Source organism: Nomascus leucogenys, chromosome 1a (genome assembly GCF_006542625.1).
Source record: "Nomascus leucogenys isolate Asia chromosome 1a, Asia_NLE_v1, whole genome shotgun sequence".
Lineage (NCBI taxonomy): Eukaryota > Metazoa > Chordata > Mammalia > Primates > Hylobatidae > Nomascus > Nomascus leucogenys.
In genome coordinates, this window is record NC_044381.1 from 88,752,466 (window position 1) to 88,775,668 (window position 23,203).

The window sequence follows — 23,203 nt, forward strand, 5'->3', positions numbered from 1 at the left end:
CCTCTCTGCAGGGCCACCTGTGTATTAGTGTGACCTGCCTGGAAATTCCTAGAAGCACCAGGAGGGTAGGCTGTGCTGTCCAGGGGCCATGATTTGCATCCTGGCTATGCTACTGGGAGTGTGTGGCAGCGGGCAAGGTCCTGTCCTTCTGCACTTTAACATCCCCATGACTCAAGTAGATCACGGCCGCACCTCTTAGAGTCTGTGAAGATTAATTAGGATAATACAGGTTCAGCATCCATTACCCAAAATGCTTGGACCAGAAATGTTTCCAATTTCAATTTTTTTTTTTAATTTTGGGCATATTTGTGTTAATCTTATTGGTTGAGCATCCCAAATTTGAAATCCAGAATGCTCCAGCGAGCATTTCCTTTGAACGTTATATTGGCGCTCAAAAAGTTTTGGATTTTGGGGCCAAGTGCTGTGGCTCACACTGGTAATCCCCGCCCTTTGGGAGGTTGAGGCGAGTGGATCACCTGAGGTCAGGAGACCAGCTTGGCCAACATGGCAAAACTCTGTCTACTAAAAACACAAAAATTAGCTGGGTGTGGTGGCGGGCGCCTGTAATCCCAGCTACTCGGGAGGGTGAGGCAGAAGAATCACTTGAACCTGGGAGGAGGATGTTGCAGTGAGCCGAGATCACACCATGGCACTCCAGCCTGGGAGACAGAGCAAGACTCCGTCTCAAAAAAAAAAAAAAAACAGGATTCCCATGATCTAGTCTGAACAGCTGGTATGAATTATATGGTTAGAAAGCCAGCAGTAACTCTGTTCACAAAGTATACAACAGGAAGCTATGAAAAGACAGGCATGAGTTGCTTGAAGTTGAACACAGCTTGTTCAAACTACGCTGGATATAGCATCCAAATTACATGACCTTGAATCATTGTAGAGATTTTTCTTTTTTTTTTTTTTACATAATTCTGGAAGAATCCTAGTTGATATACATGGCTGAAGACAGAAGACTTTAACTTGGTCCTGTTCCCTGGTTGGATAGCATTTTAATTGTTAAGTTGTGGTAAAATGCTGTGCTTAATTATGGACTCAAGCATTTAATTTGTCCATCACTGCTGCTATTTGAAATGCTCTCAATTGTTTATACCACCAGCTCACTGTTTGCACTTGGGTTACTGAGGGCTTTATGTCCTTGTACATATCTCACCTTGGAATAAAAAGTAAGAAATAGAATAGAGATTTAATTAGTGTTACCTAATCAGTTAGGAAAATATTTTACCATCAACTTCTCACTTAGAATTCCATACCCATAAGTTGATAAGTTGTAATCAGTCATAATCTGGAGTGATCAGTTTAATAAGAATCTATTAATGTTGGCACTATATATGTCGTCCTGTGAGTTGATTCATGGAATAGGTGTGGTGGAGGACAGGGTGGTTGTGTTAGAAATCCATGTGTGTGTGTGTATGTGTGTGTGTCAGCTCTCTTTTTTAGCCTGGTGTGAGACTGCTTCTGGAAGAATGAAAGACGTATCTTGGACCATCTCTTCCTAAATATCCAACCCCTTCAACTCTTTGTTTTCACCACAGTGAAATGCATTGCATATAAATGAAAAGCTGGTGTTAAGTGTAGTGTCAAGTGTAGTCAAAAGACTGTGGAAGTACTTTCTCTGGGTGGTGATGATCATGACTTTTTCAATTGCGCATTCTTAATACAATAAAAAAAAAAAAGCGCTGGTGTTTTATTTCAGCAGAAGGAAGCCCCAGAGGATGTTTAGTATCAGTTATTTTAAAAATGTTTAGTTATTTCTTGACTAAATTTATAAAAGTATAGGGAAGAAAATCTTCTGAAATTAATGCTAAAAGATTTACAGAATTCCTCTCTGTAATTCTGTAAATTATAGAGTAATCCCTTACCTTTTGGGTAAGGGATGCTGAACCTGTATTATCCTAATTTTCACAGTGACCAGAGCATTCTTTAAAAAGAATATTGCCTGTATTCAACAGAATGGAAATATCTCACAGCAGTTGAAAGAGGTATTAATCTTCGTCCTCTAAATCTACTGAGGCATTAACATCAGACGTTTGGGGCTTTTTAAGACTAAGCAGAAAGATCTGGATTTATCTCAAAAGAGAAGAAAAGATTCTTGTGATCTTGCTGTAACTTCACTGGACTCAGCAACTCTTAAAACAGAGTACACTTGTGAGGTGGGGTGGGGTGGACAGAGATCCAAGAGGTCAGTGTGCTGGTTTTCCTATGTGAGCCAGTGTGAGAGGTACTGCTCCCAGTTCTTGAAGCACCTCTTCAAAGTGGCAGGATAGCAATCAGCCCATCTTCCAATAACGATCAGCCTCAGGCTATCTCTGCAGAAGTGGACTGCCAGTACCCAGACAGACAGTGGTGCCTTCCACTCTCCCACTAGATCTGTTCTCAAATAATATTTGTGTGATAGTATCAAATTCAGAGTATTGGGAAAAAATAGTCATCAGAATAAGGGCTAATTCTGAATTTTTCTTTGCCTACCGTACGTACATCTAGAGTCATAAAAACATTTGGGTGGCATTCCATCAGTTGCTCTATGTGTGTTCTATGTGTGTGAACAGTCAGAAAACAAAGCCACTATTGAGTTATATAAATGCAAAAGAGGGATGAGAATGAATGCCAGCCTTCTGGAAAGGCTATTTTTTCGCTTTGGGATAACTCCAGTAACCAAATAGAATTTTCTGATACATTTGCCAAATAAAAAAGCTGAGGTTGAGAACTAGCCTGCGATTTCTTAGCTTAATATACGTTTGGAGAGCAGGGTAAGAAAAGCAGCCTCTAAATACAAATGTAAAGGTTACATCTTGACTTTTCCTTTGGAATTATGTTGTAACTTCCTCATAGAAGCGTAAACATTTTAACGTTCACCGTAAATATACTTCGCTGGCATTACTTGTTTACCCCTAAGTCAAAAAATCAGACCCCTACACGTTGCATTAATCTTCACTGGGTTAACATTCCACTGCTGTCTCCTTTTTTTCTAGTTTTCTATAACACCTCCTCCCCTTTGCAGTAAGAAAGTCAAAGCAGCTATGAAGTGAAACTCTATTTGAAGTTTCTCTCTATTAGGTGTGTATAAGAGCCAAACACTTCAGGTTGAAAGGAATGTGGTATTTTGTTACATTTGGATTCATGTCATTCCTTAAGCCTTACTTGGTTTTCATTTTCATAACCAACTCCTCCCATTCATACCCCTTTCAGATCACCTTACAATTAATTACTTTAGAATAATAATGAGAAATTTGCAATATGTCTCAGTGGAAAAGAATAAAGAGAAACCCATGTTATGGTACCCAGATAAATGTCTTGATCTTCTCTTATCAAAACACATTACCTGAAGTAGAGATGAGCTAGTATCCCACTAGTATGTGGCCCCGCCATACCTGCCCCACGCATACCCTACTTTGAGATCTGGCAACCTAATTACAGTGCCAGTGGGTGGTTGGCCCATATTTCTCACAGTCTGTATAGCAACAGCGAGATCGACGATGATAACAGGAAGACTTTAGAAACCCTGCCTCTTTCTTGTCACCACATTTCCAGAACACTGACATCCCAAGTCTCCCTGTGTGCCCCATTTCACACTAGTTAGAACAGGCATTGTCCTAAGTTATCTCACCATCATATGTAAGATTGATGATACATCGGTGTCTGGGCTTAGATATAATTCTATCACCTGTAACTCCATCCCTTTTTCTTGCATTTTAGAAGGCATATTAACTTTCAGTCTGTTACAATTGCTTTTATTAAATTATTCACAAATTTTGGCACTTCATTATTAGTGACCAGCTGTTGTTCAAGTGATCTAGCCCCACCATAGTTGAGAACTCCTGACTTGGGGCATCTGACATAACTATGGTACTTGTCCTGAATGCGCCTTCCCTTCTTCATTTTCTACACCACTGATAGGGAATCTCCTTCATTCAAAACACATGTTAAGCACTCAGAGCTGTAAAGATAAATAAGGCTCAGTCCTGGCCCCTTAAAGACAGAATCTTAATTCACATTAAAGGAGACACACATAAAATAACTATTCTATACGACATGGTGTAATGGTGCAAAGAACAGATTGTCATGGGATTTGAGGAGATTCTAATCTATGAATTCAAAGCTACGATGTTGGCATCAGGCCTTTTTATGTGAGTAGCAAAGGAAGAAGGCATTCCAGGCAGAGAGAAAAAGATGAATAATAGTGTGAATGGACGGAGTCTGAGAACTAGGACACCTTGACAGTCTCTAGAATGTGGCGTGCGTGGAGCCATTAATGGGGATGGAGATGAGGATGGGGTTTGGTCAGATGGTTCAAGGCCTTAAAGAGGGTCCCAGGGATTTGGTCCTCTATCCTGTAGGCAAAGGGAAGCTTTGAATAGGCTTTTAGCAGTCAGATGACTTGGTGGAAGAGGGTAGGTTGGGGCTGCTGGAGGAATGGGGTGGAGAGAGCCTGGAAGTTGAGAAGACCTATTAGGACACTTGTACTGACCCAGGCTGCAGGTGAGAGAACTCAGAAGCCCCTCAGCAGGTTGGAAACTAGGTATCTTCTTTGTCTTTGTGTTTTCAGGACCAGCACCAGGTGCCCGACACACAATTTGTGCTCAGTAAATAGTGGTTGAACTTAATTAACCCAATTGACTGTGGAAAGTAAAGAAAGAGAAAGGGAAAAAATGGCTTCACCATGTTTAGCTTGACTAGTCACATGACTTGCAGTCTCATGTTGTCCTGTGAATAAAGCCATTATGTGGTACAAAAAAAAAATGATGTTTATCTTGAGATAACAAATATAGGAAGGACAGTTTGGGGTACTGGAGAGTGGGATAAAACGTGTTAGTCTTGAAAAGGTCTGATTTGGATTGCTGGTGAAAGGTGTCCAGTCAAGATGTTTAGGAGACAGCTGGAGACAAATCTGGGCTCTCAAGTCAGATCTGCCTCTTGGGCATGGATTAATTTGCGAGTTGTACTTTTTAGTATCTATCCTTATTCTTTTTCTATTAGCAAAGCTTCTCAGCTTCCTATACCTGAAGCCCCATCCTGCCCTACTCAGAAGATAAATAGGTTCACTGTGGGACAGGGCCTCTGCCAGTGAAGCAGCTTCTGTCTCAAGGCATCAAAACTTGACTTGTCTTAGGATAGCTTTATGTGCAAAGTTGTTTGAGCATGCAAACCCATTGTAAACTGTCTTATTAAAAAAAAACAAAACAAAAAAACAAAAAAAAACAGGCCTTCTTTAGGGGACAGCAGTAGTTTAGCATGGAGTGCAGTGAGCTTAGAGTCTAGAAACCTGACTTGTTGTGAACTTGAATAATGACTTAGATTTCACTTCCTAAGTTATAAAGTGGAAATGACCTCCCCTGCTGCAAGAGTCAAGTGATTTGTGCCAGCATTTGCTTCTGAAATAAAATACCATTGTTACTAAGGGTTAGCTTAAACCTAGTCACAACTGTGACCTAAGCACAGCATCACTTACTCATATCCCTGTGGTTGCCATGTTGCCTACTAGAGTAGAGGAGGTAGAGGGGAAAAAATATGTCTGTCCTGACCACAAAGCTATGGTTTCTGCCTTGACAGGCAGTTGGCAGTGTGAAGGACCCATAACTTTAAAAACAGATACATGAGGTGCCCATGTGGAGCACACTTCTACTGCGATGTTATATACATTCAGTAATTCTAGTTAAATTCAACAACTGCAGTTTTAGACATTTTTTCATGGAGGTTTTTATGTAGTGATACTACTACCAACCAAAATTATAAATACTAAATAGCAAAATCTGAATATTCATTCCAGACTGTGAATAATAAAATTGGAAAACAAAGAAGCATACAAAAAATGTACCAGTGTTACTATGGTCATATACTCTGGGAGGACTAGTGTAAGAAATTGGAATTAATTGCTATGTTAATGTCAATTGGGTTCAGTTATCTTCTGCTCTGCCATACTAGGAAACTGCATAAGTAATTTAGCCAATTGAATTCTGGCAGCTTTTGGAAGCATACATGTTTTCTAGATCTTTTTTTCCCCGTTATTTTTTGACACCCACCCCCACCCCCTCCAAGGCAGTTTTCCAGCTGTTCCCCTAGGGAGTCATTTTATGGGGAATTTTCTTTTGTAGGCTTCCAGCTGGCTTCATTTTCACTATCTCCATGAGGTCACTGTTTTTGTCACATTTATATGATATTATCCATCATGCGTTGCCTTGGGATTTTCCCTTTGAATTGTTGACTTCATGTTTTTGCGTTGCACATGCAGGCTGTCTCCTGGTTCGGACATCTATGTAACGGTCTCATCCATGGCTTTAGCAAGATCCCAGTGTCGGAACTCTCCTAGCAACTTGTCTTCATCCAGTGATACTGGTTCTGTGGGGGGCACTTATAGGCAGAAGTCCATGCCCGAAGGGTAGGTATGCGTTTGTCCCATTCTACATGGTCCCTGTTGGCATCATTTCTTTCATCTATACTCAGACATGTAAAATGACTTCCATTCAGCCAGGCTTGATCAATTTGTAGACAAATGAAAGAGAAAACGTAGTCAATAATCCAGATAGAAAAATGGCTTAATGGCTGGTTTAAACTACTTCTTAGGAAGTTTATCATCCTCTAGCCTCTACAAAGAACTAAATGGCAAAGAAATCAAATTGCATTTGTTTGTCCATTATATATATTGCTTAGTTTCACAGTTCAGATTTTGTCACTTCTTATTTACTCTAAAGCAGAAAAAACACCTGTACAAGTTTAGGATGGGAATGAGAGGCAGTTAAAAAGCAAAACTGTTTAAAAGACATAGGGCCTGTTCTACCCTCCTTGGAGATTTATTTTTGGATCACACACTTTAAGGAATTCTGACCAGGCAGGGCAGGTCCAAAGAGAGGGCCCCAGTAAATGAGGAGCCTGGAGACCATGTGGGAGAAAGAACTGAGGATGTGCAAGCTGAGGATGAGAATTATGGAGGTAAAGAGGCCACAGTAGCTTTCTTCCAGGACTCTTAGGTTAGGGATCAAATTTGTCTGTGAGGACAAGTGAGGCCAGTAAATGAAAGTTATAGAGAAGAAGGGTCCAGCCCATTTTGAGGAAGATATTTCAAAGCTGTCAGCCTGCCCTGGAAAGAACTGGATGGCCTCATGAGGCAGAGTCCTTGGTCACTGAATGTGTTTCATATGTCAGCCAAATGTTTACTTAAAACTCCTTCAAATCTAACTGTGACTCTTAAACTACTAAATGCTTCTCTGAACAAAGAACAATTAAGCTCTTCAAAAACAGCACCAAGTAAAATTTAGAACAAGTTTTATCTTAGCTCCTCAGGACTGGGTATCCCTTATACTCTGGCATACAATAAATTGGGGATGGGGGGCATACATGAGAAATGAAATTAAAAGTTCATCAGATGAAAATGTTTTCCAAAGCAGAGTTTAAAGATAGTTTTACCTTATTGTTTATTTAAAACCAGAGGGTCAGAAAAATGTCCATCTTTAAGTTCAGAGGTTTAAAAGGTTCAGAGGTTTAAAAGTTTACACTGCTACCAAAAAATAAAAGCAAACTGGGAACTGTGGTCCCAGATACTTGATAGGCTAAGGCAGGAGAAGATCCCTGGAGGCCGGGAATATGAGTCCAGCCGGACAACATAGGCCTGTCTCTTAAAAAATAAAAAAAGTAAAAGCATGATTAGACTCCATTTCTAACTGGCATTTCCATGCCTTTTAAAAAAGGCTTAATACAAATTTAGAATAGGATCATAAATAGGTATATTTACTCTTATGAATGAAACAAGGACCCTTAGGGAGGAGATGGCAAAAAGTGTAATTGTGAGTCCTTTTTTTAAATGACCACTTTAACCAATTAGAAGTTTTCATAAATCAAGGTTTTTATTTTTGATAAGTGCTACATCAGTATGTGAGATAGCTTTGCTTAGTGAGCCTTGTGATGGGGTATGTAAATGAAAAGCACTTGTGAAACAGTAACTGGGGGATGATATAATAAGAGTTTTATTGGCTGGGTGCGGTGGCTCACGCCTGTAATCCCAGCACTTTGGGAGGCCGAGGCGGACGGATCATGAGATCAGGAGATCGAGATCATCCTGGCTAACACGGCGAAACCCCGTCTCTATTAAAAATACAAAAAATTAGCTGGGCGTGGTGGCGGGCGCCTGTAGTCCCAGCTACTCAGGAGTCTGAGGCAGGAGAATGGTGTGAACCTGGGAGGCAGAGCTTGCAGTGAGCCGAGATTGTGCCACTGCACTCCAGCCTGGGGGACAGAGCAAGACTCCGTCTCAAAAAAAAAAAAAAAAAAAAAAAGTTTTACTAAGATAAATGTTTTTCTAGCCCCTTCTACTTTGTAGATGCTTTATGTAGATTTTTCTCCTTGGCTTCTTATAATGGAATTGCCGTTTTACACTATAAATTGAGGCAAAAATTCAGTGAGTTTGTTCAGTCATACTGGGTGGGGGTTGGAACTTGGCCCCAGGTCTTCCTATTGTTTATCTCCTGCCTTTCTGGTGCACCACTTGCTGGTTTTACCCATACATGTATCAGCCTATAGCAAGAAGACACCCCACGAGCATCAGTTCATCCATGCCCATCTCAAGCCATCCTCCCACCCCAGCCTCCTGAGTAGCTGGGACTGTAGTGGCCACCACACCCAGCTAATTTTTTTATTTTTTGTAGAGCCCGGGGTCTCACACTGTTGCCCAGGCAGGTCTTGACTCGTCCTCAAGTGATCCTCCTGTATCTGCCTCCCAAAATGCTGGGATTATAGGCGTGAGCCACTGCTCCTAGCCCCTATTTGGTCTTCTATTGTATAGATTATGCATACGTTCATTAGTAACCACATATAAATTAGTAAATTTCCATATGAATGTTTAAATTCTACACTCTGGCACTTTTTCATGGGCTCAGTCAGTATTTACTTTGTTGATATTCGTAGTCAAGGCATATGCTTTAATTAAGCATGTATTATTATTTTACAAAGGGAAAAATAAAACTGGCTCACTAAATAGCTAAACGTTCTTTCCAGAAATAAACATTTGCCTTTATTTTTTGCCAGTTTACCTGCTTCCAAATTGCCCTTCGCAAAGGCAGTTTAAAATTTTTACAGTTTGAACATGGTTTCTACATGATCTGAATGATAGTAATCTTTGTATTTCAGACCACAAAGCAAGTACTCAGAAAATACTTGGTCCAAGAACCACTGACTTAATGATTTAGTAAACTACCAAGTTAAGAAAAACAAACCTCCACAATATACCATTTGGAATATATATATGGAATATTAATATTTAGATTGTGAACTTTTTCTTTTGGCTGTGAGTAAGTCTGAACTTGGCTGTACGAGGGCTTAGAAAATTTCGGTTTCTTACACTATATACCTTAGGTTAGCTCAGTCCTAATGGCTTCCACCCTCACTGTTACAAGTTTGTTTACATAGCACGCATACCTTTTTGAGCAGAGTGGTGTATACTGACCACAACATACACATTTCCACACCCACGTAAACACGAACCAGGGTGTGTATACAAGTACAGACACGTAAGCAAAAACCAGTAGTGCCTGTCATTAAAATTTAGTTCATTACACCCAGGACTGCCTTCCCCTCATGGGTAAGGTCCCTGATATTGTCTTTGCCTTTGCGGAAATCACTACAGGTTTGGAGTGAGCCGTAGATCCCCAGCCTCCATTGACAGGCAGAACACCCAGTCAGATATCGGTGGCAGCGGAAAATCCACGCCTAGCTGGCAAAGAAGTGAGGATAGCATTGCTGACCAGATGGGTAAGTAATCAATTTCTACAAGAAGCAAGTTGCTTTTACAAGGTGACTTAGGTCACCTCTTGATGATGTTATCAAAACATTGTTATAAAAGATAGCCCTAGTTAATAAATATGAATTAGAATTAAGTCTCTGTTAGATTATGTATAAGTGAAAGCAATAAATAAGACCTAAGAGAAAAGGAATTCTAAGTGACCCCAAATTCAAAAGTGGAAAGGCGATAGGAATTATTTTGAGCACCTAGATTAAAACACCAGACTACCAGACTAAGTACCTTCCTCCCCCTTGTTTATTTGTTTTTGCCTAGAATAAGTGCCTCGAGAGATTGCTTGGTGTACTTAATGCCAAGTTAAAAAACAAAACTATGAACAAAGTGGAAAAGAGATACGATTATTGTTTAGTCACATCTGTAGCTTGCTTAGAATCTCTTTCCTCCCTGATGTGCTTTTAAAAAAAATTCTTCTCACTCTGCTATTAAGCTGTCAGCTAAGGAAATGTCTTAGCAGTATGAAACAGCTGGGTGGAAGAGATTTGCATTAGCGAGCTCGTGCCCGGATTTCTACTGCATAGCCCTTTCTTTCTATATATGTGTTGTTTCACAATGACACCATAACACTAGTTGATACAATAACATTTTGCCATGAAACAAGATTTTCAACACAGGAGCCTCAGGGATTTGGTACCAACACAGTTGGTGCATCATTAACTTGAATCTAGATTGTTAGACTGTTGAGTTTTTTCCTCCTTTATTTAATCTCTAGTTGCATCAGTGTAGGATAAAAAGGTGTACACTTCAGGGCTGAAAAAGATAATCTTATAAGACAAGACCCATCTGTTAATCTTCTCTGCAAATTCATTGTTTTGTCCTGTTTTAATGACTGTGCCCAAGTAAATGTACTAACCATGGACATAGAAAGGAGTGGCGATGTGTTCCACTAAGACAGGGGTTGAGGAAGAAAAATGGGAGTTCCTAGGTTCTGAAGATATGCTTTGTTCCAGTAGCTTCAGTGAGATGTGCCTTGTTATTGAAGCCATCTGTCATTCTCCACTCTTATCCTACCCACCCCCACACAGAAAACCTGAGCATATTCTGATCTGCTTTTCTACTCTTGACAGAATGTTTTAAATCCCATATGTTTTGGTACTGTTGAGATGGTAACGACACATGTGAAAAGGATCCCTTCTTCAGCATGACTTTAGCGGCTTTTTTTGGCTCCTAGTGCAGGCTTTGAACAAGGCTGCCAGCAAGCCCTTTGTGAGGCGTGCAGTGTCATGCCTCCCACTCTCGGGAAGTCACACGGAGTGAGAAGGAATGGAAAGGGTAATTACAAGGTTCTTCCTAGACCCCTGTTCATTCTCTCACACAAACCTCCCTCTAGTCTTTTTTTCTCAGCATCCACTTTACTTTAGTGGCATCCCACTCTTAATAGATTTAAGACTTAAAAATGAATGTAGATGAATTTTTAAAACCTATTTGTTCATCTTTTTGTAAGGTATACTTTTTTAAAAATAAGATACCCCTGAAGCCTGCCAAAGAAGCCTTTTCACCACAGTACAAGAGGTCCAAGTGGTGGCCTTTCACCATTGAAAATCTAACCCTTCAAATAAAATATTAAAATAATTTTAAAAATAATTTTTGATATCCCAGCATTCCAGAAAAATAACCCAGCCTTTCCTAACTGGCACATCAGAAGGAATCAGAAGGCTTAGCTGGTATAAGCCATTCCAGGGAGAAGTCAAGAAAAATAATTGTTGCATTTTTATTACTCAGTACCCAATATTGAGTATAATATAATGGGCTGACCATTCTGTACTCAGTTTATAAGAACAACATTCTCTAATGACTTGCACTGATTGAGAATGTTTACGAGGTTCTTATTGGTTAGGCATCAGTGTGTTATCAGCAGGTACCCTCCTGACAGCGGTAACAGGAGTTTAGCCTACTGACTTGGCTCACTTATCTTTATGGCTGTTCGCTTTTCTGCCTCTGCTTTTGGAAATGGTTGAGAGTCAGAGTCAAGGAGTATTTTGCCCTGTCCTCTACATGTTAGGAAGGGTGTTTCAGAGGCCCAGGATTCTTGCTATTAGCTCTAGTGGTGTTATGGAGGATAAATTCTTTATCTCTCACTTTTGGAACCCCATCTTGAACGCCAGCTTGGAGTCCAAAAGGAAGCAATTGTTTTAAGTAAACTAGTTGCTGTGTGTCTTTTCTGTTGTGCTCAGCTTACAGTTATAGAGGACCTCAGGATTTCAATTCTTTTGTCCTCGAGCAGCATGAATATACAGGTAAAATATTTCCAAAGTGTCATGGTAAGTAACACGTGATTGCATCCATGCCTGTTTAGGTAATGTAGACCAAGCTAGGTTAGCCACACTTGGCAATGAATGAATTTCATAAATTTAATTCATATAATCTAAATTTATCCCCCAAACCAAAAGTTGATTCTGAACTTCGCTGCATTGTTCATGGCCTTTGGTTTGGTGGTACTTGGCTATGCTAATGTGTATGATGTGACAAGTTGTCACCAGCTGCAAGCTTTATCCATCAGCCACTTAAGTTTCTGACCTGCTGTCTATCATATAGACTCTTAACAAGCTTACTGCTGAAATGCAGAGTTTGCTGGTCAGTGAACTGAAAGATGCAATGGCAAGCCATCTTCATTTGTCACCATGTGCTTGTTTCTGCTTAGTGCCTGCACCATAATGTCCTATGCTGTATTCCAGAGCCAACATGCCATCTCCCAGCAGTATCAAAGGTACTGCCAGCTTTCCGAGAGAGCCCCAGTGGGAGATTAATGCGGCAGGATCCAGTGGTTCATTTGTCTCCAAACAAACAAGGGCATGTAAGTTAACTATAAACTTAAAAAAGTATTAAGATTCCTAGCAGTGTACCTTCCTTGCACTATGAAAATGCTCTGCTCTTTCCTCTGCATGGCCAAAGAGGAAATCATTCTGGCAAAGGGTGGCCGTTCGCTGCCATGGCCTTGCAGTTTCTGCTGCCATGGCCTTTAGATTGCTTTGAGATAAATTGTAACTCCTCATTGCTGTGCTTCTGCCATCCCCACAGGTCTGGTCATCTGATTTAGTCACTAACAATCCTGAAATGTTAGGAGTGGAAATGTGTTAGAAGTTGATTTTATTTGCTTACACAATTGCAAGCATGAGATGTGGTTGGAGCGTCAGTCCTGCTCCAGCCATGAGAGGACTCCAGCAGGACTGATGCTCCAACCATATCTTTGATTCTGCTGCAGTAGAGGAGGTGTAGGAGACAGACAGCTTCCCCTATGCCTCCTCTACCACTTCTCTTATCTTTCATAGCCATACACATTTCATCCTTTCACCATAGTAATACACAATTCCTTCTCACTTACAGTAAAATTGGGAATATGAGGTTATCATTCTCCAACCCCCCTCTTACTTTTTTCTCCACTCTTCTTCCCTGATACCACTATTGGGATGGGACACCCTCCCCATGCAGTTGATTTCCTGGGTGTGTCTGTTCACTGGAATGTGTATGTTTATATTCACGTCATTTCTATAGAATGAGGAAATATTGTAGTTCATGCTTACTAGTTCACTATGGAAGATGCCCAGAGAACTTTAAGTGAGAGATGCATGTAAGTTTTGCTATAGAAAAATGAATATTGAAGCTAAAAAAAACAAGGGAGAGTTAGCGTGCCCTGCGCTTTTCTCTGAAGAGAAAGATTTACTGAGGAAAACCTTTCTATGAGGAAAATATTTACTGAGGCAAGTTGTGACAATGTGATATTGTCACAAATCTACTTGTAAATGATAGATTATCCCAATTGATGTATAAATTTCCCCTCCCTCATTAATAATTTTTATACTGATTACATGGTAAAATAATATTTTGGGCACGTTGGGCTAGATAAAATATATTATTAAAATTAATTTCACATGTTTCTTTCCTACTTTTTACTAGAAAATTTAAAATTACATATATGGTTCCCATTATGTTTCTGTAGAAATGGATTATATACTTTACACTCTTGATACATCTCAATTCAAACCAGCATGTTAAAAGTACTCAATAGCCACACATGACTAAGGGTCACCAGATTTCACAGCACGGGTCTGGAGCTAAAGAAGTTCTGTCCTTTGTAGGGACATGGATGAAACTGGAAAACATCATTCTCAGTAAACTATCACAAGGACAAAAAACCAAACACCGCATGTTCTCACTCATAGGTGGGAATTGAACAATGAGAACACATGGACACAGGAAGGGGAACATCACACTCTGGGGACTGTTGTGGGGTGGGGGAGGGGGGAGGGACAGCATTAGGAGATATACCTAATGCTAAATGACGAGTTAATGGGTGCAGCAAAACAACATGGCACATGGATACATATGTAACAAACCTGCACATTGTGCACATGTACCCTAAAACCCTAAAGTATAATAAAAAAAAAAAAGAATAAATAGCTTTATTACAGCACTTAGTAAGTTGTTATTGAGAAAAACTAGAGGCCGGGCGCGGTGGCTCACGCTTGTAATCCCAGCACTTTGGGAGGCCGAGGCGGGCGGATCACGAGGTCAGGAGATCGAGACCACGGTGAAACCCCGTCTCTACTAAAAATACAAAAAATTAGCCGGCCGTGGTGGCGGGCGCCTGTAGTCCCAGCTACTAGGAGAGGCTGAGGCAGGAGAATGGCGTGAGCCCGGGAGGCGGAGCTTGTAGTGAGTCGAGATTGCGCCACTGCACTCCAGCCTGGGCGATAGAGCAAGACTCTCTCTCAAAAAAAAAAAAAAAAAAAAAAAAACTAGAGTAACACCAGTAAAGTAACTGGGATTGATTCTTTTTTCAAGGGGAAGAGATGTTTCACTTTGAGATGAAACTGGTGGCTGGGTACGGTGGCTCACACCTGTAATCTTAGCATTTTGGAATGCCGAGGCAGGTGGATTGCTTGAGGTCAGGAGTTTGAGACGAGCTTGGCCAATATGATGAAACCATCTCTACTAAAAATACAAGAAATTAGCCAGGTGCGATGGCACACACCTGTAGTCCCAGCTACTCTGGAGGCTGAGACAGGAGAGCCGCTTGAACCTGGGAGGCAGAGGTTGCAGTGAGCTGAGATCATGCCACTGCACTTCAGCCTGGGTGACAGATCAAGACTCTGTCAAAAAAAAAAAAAGAAACTGGCATGTCCTACTCCTGCCCCTCCCCTTAGCCAATGAAGAGCCTGCTCCTTCTCCATCAAAAGACACAGACACACACACACACACACACACACAGTTCCTTCTCTCTTTTCTCTTAATCTCTAGCATTCATCTGGACTTCCCGCCTCACTCTAATTTAAAATATTATGTTATTGAGATATCTTTTAAATTCGTATTTCTTTGGGAAACTTTATAAAATGTTCTTTCTAAGCATCTAAGCCAACGCATGGAAAGAGTTCTATATGCTTTTTAAATTGAGATATAATTCACATACCACAGTATTTACCCATTTAAAATATACAATTGAGTGGGTTTTAGCAGCATATTCACAGAGTTATGCAGCCAGCACCGCCTGATTCCTGGGCATTTTAATCACCACCACCGACTGCTTGTCATCCCCTGGGAGACCTAGACGGTCACCAGTTTCTCTCTCTGGATTTGCCTACTCTGGACATTTCATACAAATGAAATTATACAATATGTGGTCTTTTGAGCCTGGCTTCTTTTGCTGATTATGTTCCCAAGATTCATCCATGTTGTAGCATGAATCATTTATTCCCTTTCATAGCTGAATAATATTCCATTTTATGGATATACCCTATTTTTTAATCCATGTATTAGTTGATGGACACTTGGATTTTTTGTTTGTTTTACTCTTTGACTATTATGAATAAATTGGCTGTAAGCATCCATGTACAATGAAACATGCATTTTTATTTCTCTTTGATATATACCAACGTAGAATCGCAGCTGTTTTTCCATAGTTACCACTCCATTTTATATACCCAACATTGCCAACATTCATTATCATCTGCCTTTTTTATTATAGCCAAAGTGGCATCTCGTGGTTTTGATTTGTATTTCCCTAATAACTAATGGTATTGAATGTCTTTTGATGTGCATGTTGGACATTTGTTTTTTGGTGGTTTTTTTTTTTTTTTTTTTTTTTTTTTTTGGAGAAATGTCTATTCAAATCATTTGCCCATTGTTTAATTGGGTTATTTGAAGCACAAAAGTTTTAAATTTTTATGAAGTCTAGTTTATTTTTTTATTTTGTTTCATATGCTTTTGTTGTCATAGCTAAGAAGCCATTTTATAACTGGAGGTCCTGAAGACTTACACGTATGTTTTCTTGTAAGGGCTTTATAGTTTTAGCTTTTACATTTAGATCTTTGATCATTTGTGAGTTTATTTTTCTATATGGTAAGGATCCAACTTTATTCTTTCTTTTTTTTTTTTTGACACAAGGTATCACTCTGTCACCAAGGCTGGAATGCAGTGCAGTGGCACAATCTCGGCTCACTGTAGCCTCAACCTCCTGGGCTCAAGCGATCCTCCCACCTCAGCCTCCTGTATAACTGGGACTATAGGCACGCACCACCACACCTGGCTAATTTTTGTATTTTTTGTAGAAATGGGGTTTTGCTGTGTTACCCAGACTGGTCTTGAACTCCTGAGCTGAAGCAATCCACCTGCCCTGGCCTCCCAAAGTGCTGGGACTATAGGTGTGAGCCACTGCCGCAGTTCCAACTTTATTCTTTTTTGCATGTGAATATTCCGTTGTCTCACCATCATTTCATGATAAACGTAATTTTTTCCCCGTTGAATTACCTTGGTACCACTGTATAAATTTCACCTCAAAGCATGTCTTAGAAGACTGTCTCCTAAACAGATGCTAATTGGGGAAGGAGCTCTCTCTAGGCATAAGTCTTATATTCAGCCTTCTATTTACTCTGAACAAATAGGGCTTTTAGAATTAATGTGCTTTCTAATTATAATCCCTTTGGAAATGTCATTTCGTTTCTCTTTTGAATATTAAAACTTTTAATGACAATTTAAATTTCTTCCTCACTAAAATAATCTCAATAGTATTGATACTTTAGCATAAATCAAATAATGAAAAATAGATTTAAAAAAAACACATTTCTAGTACTCTTTACCATGGATACTTCTGAATGGACCATAGTGACATAGGTACCCTGTCTTACTGTGACTAGTCATTATTGGAACTTTTAGGCCTTCAGAGCCCTATAACTAGAAATTAATCACAGTGTCATTTCTGTTATGCTCTTGTTCAGGAAGCAAAACTTTGCACTCAAATAAATCTTGCTTCTCTTGCAGTCTGATAGCCACTACTCGAGCCACTCCAGTAGCAATACTCTCTCCAGCAATGCGTCGAGTGCCCATAGTGATGAGAAGTGGTACGATGGGGACCGCACAGAATCCGAACTCAACAGCTATAACTATCTGCAAGGCACCTCCGCTGACAGTGGCATTGACACCACCTCTTATGGCCCCAGCCACGGCAGCACCGCCTCGCTGGGGGCTGCCACATCGTCACCTCGCTCAGGGCCAGGCAAGGAGAAAGTGGCACCCCTATGGCACAGCTCCAGTGAAGTAATCTCCATGGCAGATCGGACTTTGGAGACAGAGAGCCACGGCCTGGACCGGAAAACAGAGTCTTCCCTGAGCTTAGACATACACAGCAAGAGCCAAGCCAGCTCGAGCCCTCTGACAAGGGAGAACAGCACCTTCAGTATAAACGATGCTGCTTCCCACACAAGGTAACCACCCTTCCCCGCTGTCTCTCTGATTCCCAGCCCAGACCTAAGCCCAGTTCCCTGGCCTCAGCCCACTTTACTTTGCTCAATAGTGTATAAGGAAAGGAGGTTTTTCTGCAGTGACAATTATTTTTATATGTTTAATGCCTTTTATTTGCCTTCAAAATACTTTAATCCTACAATTTTAGTGCATTATTTTAAACTGTGAGAAAATTTTGCAGATTTATTCTTTTTAAAGTTGGGTTTGATTTTTAAAATAATGTTCCTGGCTACCACAATTTGAGAGGAAATTTGTAATTTTGTAATGTTGGCTTTCGGTGAGTGATAGGGAATATATACTGGGACAAGCTTTTGAAGACTATATTTTTAAGTATTGACCATATTTTTAAAAGAAAGGGGTCTTTTCTGAGTAACAGAGCATCGTTTGCGATGCCAAGCACGTCCTTTATGTGCCTCTCAAGCCGAGAACCTCACTTACCTGATATGTACATGGTAACTTTTTTTCAGTAATTGGCTCCTGGCAGCGATGGGTTGAGAGTGGGGGATGTCCAACAGAAACGTGTAGCTAAAATTAGACACACCTTTCAGAATAGGAAAGTACACATTCCCCTGTATCCTTGGAGATCACACCTCTAGGTAAAATAAATACTATTTGTCGTTTCCTCTTGATTGGAGCCTAAAATCCCAAATGTGACAAGATCCATATAGGGAAGAAGCATCCCATCACTGTCTTTTTAGGCCTGTTGATCTCTGTGTGGTTTCTCCTTTTATCTTCGATTGTTGTCAGTCATTGATCAATGTGTGAGAGGATCTAACCTTGTTATCTTCTGGGTCTCCTATGATTATGACCTCAAGAAAAATAGTAGAGGCTGGGCGTGGTGGCTTATGCCTGTAATCCCAGCGCTTTGGGAGGCCGAGGTGGGCAGATCACTTGAGGTCAGGAGTTTGAGACCAGCTTGGCCAACATGGTGAAACCCCATCTCTACTAAGAGTACAGAAATTAGCTGGGCATCATGGCGGGCACCTGTAATCCCAGCTACTTGGGAGGCTGAGGCGGGAGAATTGCTTCAACCCAGGAGGCAGAGGTTGCGGTGAGCCAAGATCACGCAACTGCACTCTTGCCTGGGCAACAGAGTGAGGCTCTGTCTCAAAAAAAAAAAAAGATAGAAAAATAATAGAGAGGCTTAATTTAGTTTTTATTTTTCAAATGGAAAGGCACATAATCTGTCAGTAAACCCCAGATAACCTTAAGGAGAGAGGACATCCTCTACTTAATTTGGATTGCTTTCACTTGACCAGCTAAGTATTCTGTTTTCTCATGGAGTCTCTATTGTTACTTATCATTGAGCTTCCCTTCATTTAAAATGTCAGGCCCCATGGTATGAAGCCTTTCACGAGTTTTGTTTCTGTTTACTGCTACCACATTGCAGATCTCAAAATGATGGTGATAGGTCTGGAAACTCCATGGCTTCCAAGCAAAATGAAATTGGGAAAGTAGTCTCAGTATTCTTGAGTACTATGTATTCCGTTCCACAATTTAGAAAGTAGATTGTTTGATTCAAATGGTGGAAGAGACGTGTTTGCCAAAGTAGAACAGGAAGTGGGCATCAGATGCCGCAACCATATAGACAGAATCACACAAAACAGAATGATGACACTCGCTGGCTGTTCTTGGCACATCCCCATCTCAGTAGACTGTGCAACTGACTTAGAACATTTTGCAGATCTGAATAGTTTCTCTCTGGTTTTTAAGTTTAGTTTGACTCCTATTTCTTTGGTTTTCAATTTGTCATTTTGAAAGGAGGATGCCTTTTTTTAAGAATGTCTTCCATCTGAAAATATTTCTCTGGTCCAATGTGATGGCCGAAGAAAGTTGGTTATAGAGATCTTGTCTCAAATGGCATCACCATGGAGTGAGATTGGAAAGAGCTGGGCCCCTGAAACCAAAGCACAGAATGTGCGGCTGTGCCATTATCTAACAAATCCCAGGGGATCAACAAAGCTCCCTGAAAAAAGCACCTGGGTTTGCATTATCTGAATGTGCTGACTGGAGCTGCCTGAAGGCCTCAAAGGATTATCTAAATTTTCTGCTTCTAACTGGAAGAATGCAGAATCATTGAAATCATCCTTTAGAAATAACTCTCCTATTGAAAGTCAGACTTACTAGAGAAGGGAAGAATGTGGCCATTCAGGGAGGGTGGCAGAGCTTCTCACCCACTCATTTGAGTCACATTCATTTCTAGACTCTGGTAAGTAGGGATGTTTTGAGACTTTGGTATGTTGATCTTGGCAGAGTGAGTTGGATAATCAGAGTTTTAGCAGCCTGCCTTTTCTGGAGGAAAGGGGACTTAGCCACCAAATGCACATTGCTATAGAAAAACTAAAATCACAGCAAATTAGAGTGTTTGTGTCCTCAGAAGAAAGGAACAGCAATTAATGTAGAGATATCTTGACAGTGCTTTAAAGAGCTTGTACCTGGGACTCAGTAACAAAGTCTAAATTATAGTGATTAAGTTTCACTGCATCTTTCTGGCTGGGCTCCATTCCTACCTCCTCTGTCCTCTAGTCTCCCTCTTGATGATCACGCAGATCTTTTGTAGCTCCTCATGAGAGCTACATTGATACAGGTTGGTAATTACATAGAGTTGCTATATTTGAATGTCATTAAAAGAAGCCACACATACTGATAACTTTCTATAACTAAAAACGTCCATTAATTGCTCTAAATTATTGTTCCCTAGAATATATGTGTATATTTATGAAGCTTGGAAATTTAGGGAGAAAATTTGTTGTATTTTATTTTTTGGTAATGGCTGTTTCACTTTCAGATCTTAAAATGAACCACTGAAAAAAAAAATGATTAGTGGTAAGCCTAGGAGAGGTGAAGATAGTAGTAATTTAAGGACATTCTTACCAGCAGCATTCATTTTCTTCTTAGGGTTCTGGCCTTGGCAGTAGGCAGTGCCAGTGTGTTTGGCAATCAAGGACCTCCTCAGTTATTTAAGACCACACATGAGAAAGCTAAAAACCCTACATCATGCCTGCACATAGACATCTCTTCTGTAACTGATTGACCTGACTTGTTTTGGTGTCCACGGTTGTTAGCCAGCCATTCTCCAGGTCTCCTTCCTCTTGCTTCCCTAAGGCCCCCTCAGACACCTGTAGCCAATTAGTACCCACTTATGTGATCCACATATACCTTTTTACTGCCATCCAGTCAGTACAAGAGGATTTTTCACCCAGTATGTTCATCCTAAGTATATTTGCATAGGCCACGCCAACATGAACATAATAGATTGATACTCAGTACATGCCAATGAGCAAATAGGAATAACTAGCTGGGCACAGTGACATGGGCCTATAGTCCCAGCTGCTCAGGAGGCTGAGGCAGGAGGATCATTTGTGCCCAGGAGTTAGAGGTCAATCTGGGCAACATAGCGAGCCACTGTCTCAAAAAAAAGAAAGAATGACTTTTCTTTATGTTTTTTGCCTGATGACTCAAACCAGTTCAAAAGTTACATAAATCCTCAACTCCTGGCTCTTAGAAAACGACTATTTTGAAGGTTATTGTACGGATGCATCAGTATTTGCACAGAGCTGCAGTGCTTATAGGTATAGGTATGAGCGCGTACATAGTCTTTGTGTAGCATGAAGTCTTAGTAAACTGTCATGTCTACATAAAAGTTTTTAAACTCTACGAAGTATGACAAGGAAGAACTTTAGAACAGCTTATAGGCAAATATCAGTCAGGATCTAGATATATGTTGGTCAGTGTCTGACATTATCACTGGAAGAACTGGTTAAAGACCAAGAAAAATGCCTGCCCACAGTTGTCAACACAGTTCAATTTCATGAATATGGTTTTTCTGGTTGATCTAATAAGTTAACTGTTCATGCCACAAAAGCTGTATGTTTCTTGAGAGCTGAGGAAAAGAAAGGCTTCTTATGTGTGGTTTACATTGAACATTAGGACTGCCTCAGGCTACTCTGGCACACTGGGCTGTCTGTGTGCCTCTGTGTATGCCCTGGTGTTTAAATTTTGTTCTCTGCACCCTCATTGGCATCCTATGTATGTGAGAAATATGCCTTCCATCTTTGTTTAGAAGTTACTCAGTTGTCTTTATCTGTAACATTTCCTTCTCTAAATCTTTTCTGCCTGGAAATTTTTTTTTTTTTTTTTTAGTTACTAACAATTAATTGCCTCTCTTTTATATTTTTTCCTTAAGATGAGAATGTTATTTTTCTAAATATTGTGGACTAACTCAGAATTTGAAAGTTCAACCTCTAAAATAACAAAACCAGAACTTCTCTTAAGAGATGTGGTTGACTCTATTTGCCTTAGCCTAGATTGTGGGTATGGATCATTTTAATTGGCAATTTTTGCTTTGTGTCACCTCACACAATGAACATTCACAATTTTGTTATATCTTGCTGTTACATGGCAGAACTCCAGGTGATCTGGCCTAAGCGATCTTGCCACACCTCTTCCAGCTTTTGGGGGTGGGTGGTTATTTTATCCAGAACCAGTTACTTTTAGTAACCTCAAAGACTGAAAAATAGAACCACTGAGGAAGAAATTTCAAGTGAACCTTGAGAAAATGAGCCCTCTGTCAAGCCACAAATGCTTGATGCAGATCTCACCAACAAAACATTTTTTTGCTTTGTTCTATGAAGCAACTAATCCGTTCATTCAGTTGATGTAGCAAGCCCAAATTCTTCAAGTGTCATTAAATCATAAGGCCAAAAGGAATTCAGAAAGGGCAGAGAGTCCATTCTTTGTCATATGTAAAGCATTCTACCAGGATGAGAATTCATATAATTGCTTTATTGGGTGGGGTGGGGGGGGGAAGGAAAGAAAATAATCTCAAGAGATTTCACAGCTTTTCTCTCTTTTTTTTTTTTTTTTTAAAGACAGGGTCTCTCATTCTGTCACTCAGGCTAGAGTTCAGTGGTGGCCCCGCAGCTCACTATGGCCTCAACCTTCTGGGCTCAAGTGATCCTCCCACCTCAGCCTCCTGAGTATGTGGGACTACAGGCATGCACCACCATGCTAAGCTAATTTTTAATATTTTTGTAGAGACAGGGTCTCATCATGTTGCCCAGGCTGGTCTCATACTCCTGTGCTCAAGCAGTCCTCTCACCTTAGCCTCCCAAAGTGCAGGAATTACCAGCATGAGCCACTGAGCCTGGCCCACACAACTTTTCTAAATAATTTCAGTATATAATAAGTCCTCTCCCTTTTCAATATTTAATTCCATTCCTCTAGCTACAGCTCAAATACACAATTAAGAAAGAATAAATGTTTTTTTATGAGCTGAGTGTTTTCTAAACATGAAGATTTTTGACGTCTAAGATTCTGAGAACATGTGTTGGCCCTGCTTGCCTTAACCTAGTTATTGGATATAAAGTATTGACTATAACGTGGTCATTTGCAAAAAAAGAAGGGAAATTTGGTATAGCTCTCTATCCCCAGGCAAGTTGAGAGAGGAACATAGGGAAAATAGATTTGGAGCCTGAGACCCTGGTTCAAGTCTCAGTTCTACCATTGATCAGCTATGTGGCCTGTGGCCAGTTGTACCATTTCACCTGGCTTGTCCCTCATCTGTAATCTAGGAGATGTCATATTGGCCATGGAATACACCATAGGATTTTAAGGTATACAAATTAAACAGATACAAGCACATGGTGACAAATGAAGATGGCTTACTATTGCATC

The 23,203-nt window shown here is 40.4% G+C and overlaps 1 protein-coding gene across 11 annotated transcripts in view; it reads left to right on the top strand.

Moving 5' to 3' along the window:
• The window catches only part of SIPA1L1 (signal induced proliferation associated 1 like 1), a 433,967-nt gene that overhangs the window by 384,937 nt on the left and 25,827 nt on the right, over window positions 1-23,203 (top strand). For 6 of the 11 annotated variants that reach the window (XM_030812823.1, XM_030812833.1, XM_030812820.1 and 3 more), the window contains 5 exons: window positions 6,239-6,385; window positions 9,623-9,747; window positions 11,968-12,030; window positions 12,469-12,587; window positions 17,048-17,490. In XM_030812823.1, the coding sequence (XP_030668683.1) occupies window positions 6,239-6,385; window positions 9,623-9,747; window positions 11,968-12,030; window positions 12,469-12,587; window positions 17,048-17,490 (897 nt within the window). The remainder of the gene's footprint in view (window positions 1-6,238; window positions 6,386-9,622; window positions 9,748-11,967; window positions 12,031-12,468; window positions 12,588-17,047; window positions 17,491-23,203) is intronic. The other 5 variants (XM_030812861.1, XM_030812855.1, XM_030812849.1 and 2 more) reach the window with 1 other exon arrangement.